This window comes from Stegastes partitus, unplaced genomic scaffold (genome assembly GCF_000690725.1).
Source record: "Stegastes partitus isolate 25-593 unplaced genomic scaffold, Stegastes_partitus-1.0.2 Scaffold1357, whole genome shotgun sequence".
Taxonomy (NCBI): Eukaryota; Metazoa; Chordata; class Actinopteri; family Pomacentridae; genus Stegastes; species Stegastes partitus.
In genome coordinates, this window is record NW_007579088.1 from 23,460 (window position 1) to 32,618 (window position 9,159).

Consider the following 9,159-nt stretch of genomic DNA (forward strand, 5'->3'; position numbering starts at 1 on the left):
TCCCTGTTTCCAGTGTTTGTGCTAAGCTAAGCTAATATTTTCCTATATAGATCTGATCAGATCAATAACAGCAGCAGGTCTGACAGGAAGAACACTGAGCGTGAACATGCAGCGTGTCGTGCGAAGCAGCAGATTACCAGCAGAGGGTCTGACCCACATTTCTAATCTGACAGACTGAGCATGTGCTGCAGCGGTGCATGCTGGGAGTTTCCCCGCAGTGATGTCACAGAGACGGTTGGTGTTGCTGCTGATCAGCTCCAGTCGGAGTGAAAACAGAGAAACGATTGTTTGTTGGGTGAAGATGGAGTGAAGCTGATCTGACCTACATTCAGAGGAACCTTCATCATCATCATCATCTTCATCATCACCCTCAGGCTCAGTTTAAGAACACCATCGATCACGTGTCAGGCTGGTCTGGACCCAGAGCTTCAGGGTTTCAGTTGTATGATGATGCTCTCCAGACCAGATCCATTCGTCACAGAAAGGCTCAAATGTCTATTATAGGTCACTGTGCATGTAAAAGCTCAGGCATCAAAAAGCAACAAAACACTCGTTTTTCTAACGAGCGTACGGTGTGTAGGCGGAGCTACTGAACTACTGCAGCAGCTTCAAGTCGTGTTATTGATAACCAGGATCAATAAAGTCCGGATTAGTAACCAGGATCAATAAAGTCCAGATTAGTAACCAGGATCAATAAAGTCCAGATTAGTTGGTTTATGATGGAAAACTTGTTGCAAAACGTCACCGACTAATTAATAACCTGGATAAACGACGTCATCAAGTGTGTGCACGAAGTGACTCGACCTAATTAAAGGATGATGTCATTAACATAAGTCACAGCGGGTCAGAACCCGTCTCCAACCGGAGCCTCGTTTGGTTCATGGCTCTGAGTTTCTGTGGTTTTATGCGCAGAACAAAAGTAAATAAAAAATACAACATCAGTAAATTGCAGATTTCTTCACAGTGGATCAGAACCAGAGTCCAGGACGGGTTCACAGACGTCGGATCAGACAGAACACACCTGAGCGTCGGTCAGCAGGTGAAGGACTTCTACAGAAACCCGACCTCCATCCTGAGGTGGAGATGAAACCCAAACTGCCTCATCCAGTTCATGGCTGCCCGGCCGTCGCCATGGCAACAGGGATGAAAGGCGCCGAGGGTTCGGTGGGAGGAGACGCTGTGATTCAGGATCACCATGGACACGGAGCCAGGAGGCCTCGGGGGGCGGCGGGCCTGAATGCTAATGTCAGGATCCGCCGCCAACGGCCCGACAGCAGCTCACCTCCAGCGCCGGCACCGGCACCGCGCTCAGAACCGGGTTACTGTCAGAAACGCTCAAACAGAACCAGAAATTCATCCAATCAGAAGGTTTTCAGATTGAAGAGGCTGAAACCAGCAAAACTCACTGAATGAACAAACAGATGAAACTGATTGAAGGTTCTACAGCCGTCAGAACGTCCCGGTTCTGGTTAAAGCTGCTCTGAAACCTTCACATGTAAAAACGCTGTGAAACGATAAAAGTTTCTGGAACAGATTCAGGTTTTATTACTGATGAAGCATCAAACTGCTCTCATGTGTTTCTATAGTTTCTGGTTCATTTATCTTCTGATCAGCGTCTCAGAAAAACAGCTTTTAAAACTAAAGTCAGACTTTCACTAAAAAAACACGTTTAAAGGAACAAACTGGAAACTTTATTGATCTAAAGTCCTCCAACAAGAACAAAGTTTGTGGAGCTTTGACTGACTGAAGCTGAATGAACTGTGCTGCTCTCCTCTGCGACGGGCCGAGGACACAGACCGGCTCTCAGCAGCACACTGGCCCCGTTGAGCCGCCCTGAATGGAGGTTCTGACCCGGTGAATGGGGGTCAGGAGGCGGCGCCCTCCGGCAGCTGCCAACATTATCATGCAAACCTGCAGAGTTTTTGTCTGCTGCGGGAGACGAGCTCTGACGGCGCCGAGCAGCAGAATCAGACCCGGGCCCGCCTCACCAAATCTGCTCTGTTCTCAATGAGCTCTGGTGCCGATCCAGAACCTGAGCTCATTCAGTCTGTCCTGGTTCCAGAGAACCAGCTCCAAACCAACAGGATCCAGTCTCAGCCTGTAACTGGTTCCTCTTGGTGGATTTTACCACCTAGAAAACAGCCCGTTAGCATTTGGACTTTTCCAGAAACCACCAGAACGCTCCGAGCTGCTGGTTTTGTTGCAACAGTCCTGAGTTGAGCTTCGGGCTCCACAGCTGAGCAACACTGGCTCTAAATCCCCGGTTTTCTGAATGGAGTCTGGTGGAGCTCGGAGGCTTTTCTTTCTCCTCCGACGCTTCACTTCAGCAGGAAAACAAAACGTGAGCGACAGTCCTGGACCTCATTCAGAACACAATGTGACCATAATCACATCGGCTCTCGCCTCGACAGCCTCCAGGTTCTAAAGACTAAAACACAGGAAGCACATTGTGAAGCTTTTGTTTTATTGTTCGTTAGCTGATCTTTTAAACATGTTCACAGTTGGTTCGCTCTGAACTAGCGTTAGCTCGTGGCTTCAGGAGCTCAACCACCAAACTAGACACAAACATTCAGTAAATCACCACATTAACAAGCTAACAGCTTCAGTTAGCGTGTTTTGCTAATAAAAGACACTAAACTTATTGATGATCAGAACAGTTGAAGATTCATTTTATGTTGATCAACTGATCAAGTAGTTGACGACTGTATTTATAAATTTTCTAAAAAAAACCCAAAATGTTGTCTTAGAACCAACTTGTGTTAGCTTAGCATTATTTGTGTTGTCTTAGAACCAGCTTGTGTTCCCTGAGACTTAGCTTGCATTGGCTTGTTCGCTTAAAGCTGAAAGGCATTAGCATAAACTAAACTGTTTTGGCTTAGAATTAAAACATCTGCTAGCATAGAGCTAGCCACCTGGATTAGCCTACAACTAAATTGTGTTAGTTTAGAACTAACTAGGGTTGATTTAAAATTACCGTCGATTTGTGTTAGCTTAGAGTTAGTTTGCATTAATTTAGAATTAAAACTGACTTGTGTTGTATAGAGTTAATTTGTGTTAGCTTAAGACTAACTTGGTTTAGCTTCAACTAACTTGTGTTAGCTTAAACCTCTCTTATGTTTAGTAGCTTTGCAGCCATTTTGCCACAAATGTCGACATGTCTGCAGTTTTTTTTTTTTTCATAAACTAAAAGATGTTTTAGTTCCATTTGGATGAAAACCTCTCAGCGTTAATGTGGTTAAAGCTGATGAACTGCAGGTCATGACTTAAGGCTAAACTCTGAGCGAAGGCCAATGCAGTGACGGAACAATTAAAGTTTTAAAGTACTATCGAGCTTCACGGTTTGCCCGTTAGCTATTAGCAACGTGATCTCATGTACGAGGGTCGTGTTTCTACCAGCAGTGATGCCGATGCAGCGCCGCTCAGCTCAGACCGCCGGTGCTGCTGCTCACACTGATTAGTGTGATAATGATCTAATCAGCAGCTCTGAGCTCATTAATGCCGCCGCAGGATTCAACTGTGTCCATATGGAAAACAAGAAACTCATTAAACACCATCCGCCACCCGCAGATCAGACGGCGAGATCATTAGCAGCGTGAATCCAAACACAGCGCTAACGTGGACTAACAGCGGCTAACGGGACGAACCGTCTGAAGCAACGAGAAGCTCTCTGGATCAACGTCACATGATGCTGATGGAGTCCAACAGCTCCAGTGCTGCTCATATTAGCATGTTAGCTAGCTGCTCAGTCCTACAGGCCGAAGACAACTGACCGCCTCAAACCTGCATCATCTCTAACAGCCAGCAGGGGGCGACTCCTCTGGTTTAAAACAGCATAGAAGTCTATGAGAGAATCGTCCGACTCATATCTACGTGTCGCTGTTTTCAAAATCCCCTTCAGGGCACGAAACAACATCCGAGTCTGAGCAGCTAGCTACACACTGAACATGGAAAACTCAGCTAAGGCTACTTTCATTCAGTAATTTCGCGTTTTAATGCCAGCGTTCGCCTCTTTGTGTGCAAATGTTCCACCAAGACTACGGTTCACTGCCGTGATGACGGTACAGTGGACCTTCTGTGGTCAATAACACCATTTCTAGCCGTGGACACAGAACATTAACCATAAAACTAGCTAGCCTGCATTAGCCCCTCAGCTATAAAAACACTACACCGATAAACTCTGGCTCCAATGAGCTCCAATCAGAGGTCAATACCTGCCAGAGAAGTCCCTTCATGGTGCCCATTGCTAGCCAAACTCCCACAATGCCCTCTGCTGCCACCATGACCTGTGGCGCCTCCTCTGGTCTCTACAGGATTAAACCGATCAGCTGATCAGAAGGTCCAGACTGCTGATCAGTTATTGATCAGAGTCTCACAACTAACGGCTGTGAGATGGTTCTTCAGAGGTTCTGTCTGGTTCTTCACAGCTCCATCATCAATTAAAGAAGCTCTTTATTTAGGGGATGGTTCCTTAAAGGTTCCTCGTGTTCAGTGGAGTTCTTTGGTTTGGTGACATTACATTTGACTTTTCTGCTTAAAAACGATCATCAGGTTGTGTCAGAACCAAGTGGGTCAATAAAGAACTATCTCAAAAATGGCTCCTCTTTGTAGTTTGAACGTCATTTATGGTACCTAAAGGAACTGAGTCTGAGGTTCTTCTTCTTTGAGGCACCTTCGAAGAATCTCTTGCTCAAAGGTTCTTTGTGAAGCTAAACACTGTTCTCCTTTGGCATCGCTGTGGAGAACCATGTTTGGTTCCAGTTAGCACTGAGTCCAATCTGCTGCCTGGAGCGGTTCTGTAGCTCCAAACAGCTTCCATCATGGTGTAGACGCTCCGTCCTCCATCAAACCAGCGTGTAAAGCAGAAGAAGACGGTCCCTGGCCCGACCCGTTGTGTTCCTCGTCGTTGTTATTCAGCTCGCCTCCGCCTGATTGGCCCGTTGGGCCCGTTTGGCCGGAGAACATCGGTTATGTGTTGTGTTCTGGCAGCGGACTGAAGAACCTCAGTGTTCCTCTGCGTATCTAATTCAGTGATTGAACGGCGGCTCTAATCAGGGGGAACCTTCTGCTAGCGCGCCGCCACATTGATTACATCCACAGATTATTAGAGCACTTTCACATACGGGGATTAACCCTGACGCTGCTAATCCAGACGCCACTTTGAACCAACTCAAAACTCTGCAGAGCTGCTGCTGCTTCCACAGATTTACTGTTTTTATGCAGCGACTGACGCCCAGCGCTGGTGTTAGGAGGCTTACAGCAGATTAGGAGCATCGCCGCCTTTACAGTACACATGTTATACCTCCATTGTTTACGCTAAGCTGAGCTAAACTCCTCATATTCAACACTTTAAGGGAATTTTCACACATAACTGACACTAAACTGCATGTTTGAGACTTTATCTGAAGTCACAGCTCCTAGTTTGTGAAAATGGTTTAGCACGAAGCTAAAACAACCGGAGCCACGTCCGTTCAGACACGGAACAGCGACGTTCTTGCTCGCTGACAAAAAGTCTTATTTAAATAAGAACATGTTAAAAATCGCCACAAACCCTCGACGTGATCAACAAGTCCTGTACGGGGTGACACACCTCGGCTGTCAGGGTGTCCGAGGACATGAAGTGAACAGCTGGACTTTCCCCAGGTTACAGTCAGGTTAAGGTTTAGGTAAAGTTAGCTGTAGGTTAGGTTCAAGTTAGGGTTAACTTTCGGCTAGTGTTGGTTAGATTGGGTTTAATGCTAAGGTTGGGCTAACATTAGCATGAGGTGGTCTCAGTTTGGCTGAGTTAGGTTAGGATAGGACTGAGTTTAAGTTGGGTTATGTTCACTCTAAGTTAGGGTTAAGCTAAGATTTAGGTAAGGTTATCGAACTTTACCTGAAGCTTAGCACATAATTAGGCTAACAGGTTAATGTTCACGTTAGCGCATGGTTAAGGGAAGATGGGCTTCATGTTTACGTCACGTTAGGTTACGGTTCAGGTTCAGGTTCAGGTTCAGGTTCAGGTTCAGGTGGGGTGGCACCAAGTTTGGTTAAAGGTGGAGTGAGTTAAGTTTGGTTAGAATAGGATCTGTTAGGTTTGTTTATGGTGAGATTATGTGTGCTTTAGGTCAGAGAGGTTTGGTTAGGTTTGGTTTAACTACAAGCTAGCATCGGTAAGATTAAGTTTAGGTTTAAATTAGTGCTAAGGTTTAGGTAAGGTTCGCACAAGGTGGTTTCAGTTGGGCTAAGTTAGGTTAGTCTAAGCCTTGGTTCAGGTTAAGTTGGGTTAAGGTTAGATTAGGTTCAGTCTAGACTAGGGTTAAGTTTAGATTATAATATGTGACAATTAGCACATAGCTAGGTTTAGGTTTAGGTTTGAGTATGGTTAAGGTTCAGGCTAGGTTAAGGTTCAGGTTAGGTTAAGGTTCAGGCTAGGTTAAGGTTCAGGTTAGGTTAAGGTTCAGGCTAGGTTAAGTTTCAGGTTAGGTTGCACCAAGTTTGGCTTAAGTCGGAGTGCAGTTAGACTAGATTCAAGTTTAGGTTGCCACATGTTAGGTTAGTTTACGGTTAGATTGTGTGTAGGTTAAAGTCAGTGTGAGGCTACTTTAGGTTAGGTTTAAGTATAGGCTAGTCTTGGTTAGGTTGGGTTTAGGTTTTTAAAGGGTTTAGGTGAGGGTTGGGTTAGGTTAAGGTTAGGTTTAGGGTAAGGGAGGATCAGTTAGGCTAAGAGATCAGGTTGGATCAGGTCCAACTTCAGGTGAAGCTGGATTAAGTCAAGGTTTGAGTAAAGTTAGCAACCCGACCGTAAGACTGGACGACTGGACTTAAGGTCATCTTAGATTAAGGTTCGGGTAAAAGTAGATCCAGTTTAAGGTCAGGTTTGGTTGGCGTGATGGGTGACAGGTAAGGATCAGGTGAGACTGGATCAGAGTCAGAATACGACATGTTGGTTCACGGTTTGGGTCAGAACAGGTCGGGTTGAAGATAGCGTGAGGTTAGGTTCTGGTTTGTAGTTTCTGGCTGATAAATGGACTTTAAAGCAGCCGGCAGGTTTTAAGGTTCTGACTATTCTGAAGCTCAAAGCTGCTGAATGAGAACTAAACGGTGGTTTAGAGTCAACAGGGTCCAGCGGTTCTGCCTCCGGACGGTTTGATAGGATCCAGTCAGAGATAGCAGACAGGAAATGAGAACCTGGAGGATCAGATAAACCCGAGCAGGAACCAGAACGTCAGCGTCTGATGAAACACTGAGTCCAGCTCGCATCAGATATGAAGGCTGTGTGAGACGTGACCGGACCTGCAGCGGTTCTGGACCTCTGGTTGTAGACGGTCGGTCCACAAACGAAACCCTTTCTGTCTCTTTGTGGCTGCTCTGATGTTTTCTTCTGTTGCTGTGAACATTTGGTCTCGGTTCAGTCGGACCAGCTCCGGGCCGGACCAGCTCCGGGCCGGACCCGCGTTCTCAGGCGGTCCTGTTGTTCAGAACATCGGATCACTGAGGAGGCTGCAGATCCAGTTGTCTGGAGAACACATCTGCACCTCCTCCACCAGAACAGCTGGAACCTCCAGCGCCGCGGCGTCGCCATGGCAACGGCATCAAATGTAGGTCAGGGCCAAACAAACAAGATGGCCGCCCCTTTTGTTTATCTGCAGCTGTTAGCATCCTCCTGCTAATGTCTGACGTAACGACGGTCCGGTCCAAACAGGACACGCCCACCAGTGACGTCACTGCTTCGTGGTTTCCAACGGCGACCAGGTTCTACAACAGGAGACCTGGAAACCTGCAGAACGGGTCAAACGCAGCAGAACAGCAGCGACCAGCCGAAACCCACGACTAGAGGACGAGTGTTTATCAGCTAACAGCTGGTTTCACATCTTATAGAGAAAACTATGAAACACTGGATCAGAACCAGCAGCAGGTTCCTCCTCACCAGGTCGCCCACAAACAGATGTAATGTCATCAACTGGACTGAAGCTAACCACGTCTGGTTCGGTCCAGTTCACCGTCTCAGAGGACAGAACCCAGAACACATGAAGGAGCTGAACCCAGAGGGTCTGGATTCTGATCGATCAGAACAGCTGATGATTCACGAGTCGCTGAGAACCCATCGATCAGCTTTACAGGAAACCTCAGCACCAGAACCTGGACCCAGTCCGTCGTCATGGCAACGATGGGTTCAGCCTTAACCATCACAACAGCCTCAGTGACGTCACTGACGGAGGTTGAACGTGTTTCTGGTGTCAGAGAGGAGTTTCAATAAAGTTTATGAAAACACCTGGTCCTGGTCCTGGTCCTGGTCCAGTCTGAGTGGGTCCATTCATCTGTCTGCGTGTTGTTGTTTCTATGTTGTGTATCAGTGTGTGTGTAAAATGTGTGTGTATATTGTGTATTTGTGTGTCTGTATACTGTGTGTATTGTGTGTGTGTATCAGTGTGTGTGTGTGTGTGTGTGTGTGTGTGTGTGTCTCCAGACTGCTTCTCTCCGCTGCAGCCGACTGACCCACTTTCTGCGGGACACCGAGCTGCTGCGGAGCCTCGGGCCGCCGGAGGGTTCTGGTCCCCGGCTGCACACAGACACGCAGCGGCCCACGCAGACCCACATCCAGCTGCTCACACACACTGAGACACACACGAGCCGAGACCCGCCGCGTCCAGCCGAACAAAGCCGAACAAAGCCTCCAGACGGCGGCGGCTCCGCTCCGCATCCCGCCGAACAAAGAGCTGCTTACCGGGAGGAGGCAGTGCAGCAGCACCGCGAGCAGCAGCACCGGCGGCAGCATGCTGGCCGCTCGGTCCGGGGTTCGGTCCGGGGTTCGGTCCGCGGCTCTAAGCTCCGGCCTGGTTCCTCTCAGTCTGCTGCGCATCCAAACAATGGCGATCCTTCTGCTGCATCGGAGCGATGCTCCGCAAAGATCCGTGTGCGGCTGGTTCCGCGGCTGCCGCTAACTGCGCATCCTCCTCATCCTCACCTTCATCAGCAGCGCAGCGCTCCGCAGCTCGAACCGGACCCGCTGTGGTTCTGCGGCCGGACTCCGGGGTCCATGCCGCGGCCTGGAGACGAGCAGAGGGTCGCTGTCGGTCAGCGGGATGAAGCTGCTGCTGCGCGGCTCCGCCCCGCCCTGCGCCCCGCTGGAGGCTCCGAGGAGACACCCCCACCTTCATCATCATCATCATCATCCTCATC

The 9,159-nt window shown here is 48.3% G+C and overlaps 1 protein-coding gene across 1 annotated transcript in view; it reads right to left on the reverse strand.

The window, feature by feature from the left end:
- The window catches only part of LOC103369983 (receptor-type tyrosine-protein phosphatase O-like), a 32,494-nt gene extending 23,403 nt beyond the window's left edge, over positions 1 to 9,091 (reverse strand). Inside the window, exon 1 of the mRNA XM_008298859.1 lies at positions 8,705 to 9,091. Within this exon, the coding sequence (XP_008297081.1) occupies positions 8,705 to 8,839 (135 nt within the window). The 5' untranslated portion in view covers positions 8,840 to 9,091. The remainder of the gene's footprint in view (positions 1 to 8,704) is intronic.
- Between the last annotated feature and the right edge of the window lie 68 nt (positions 9,092 to 9,159).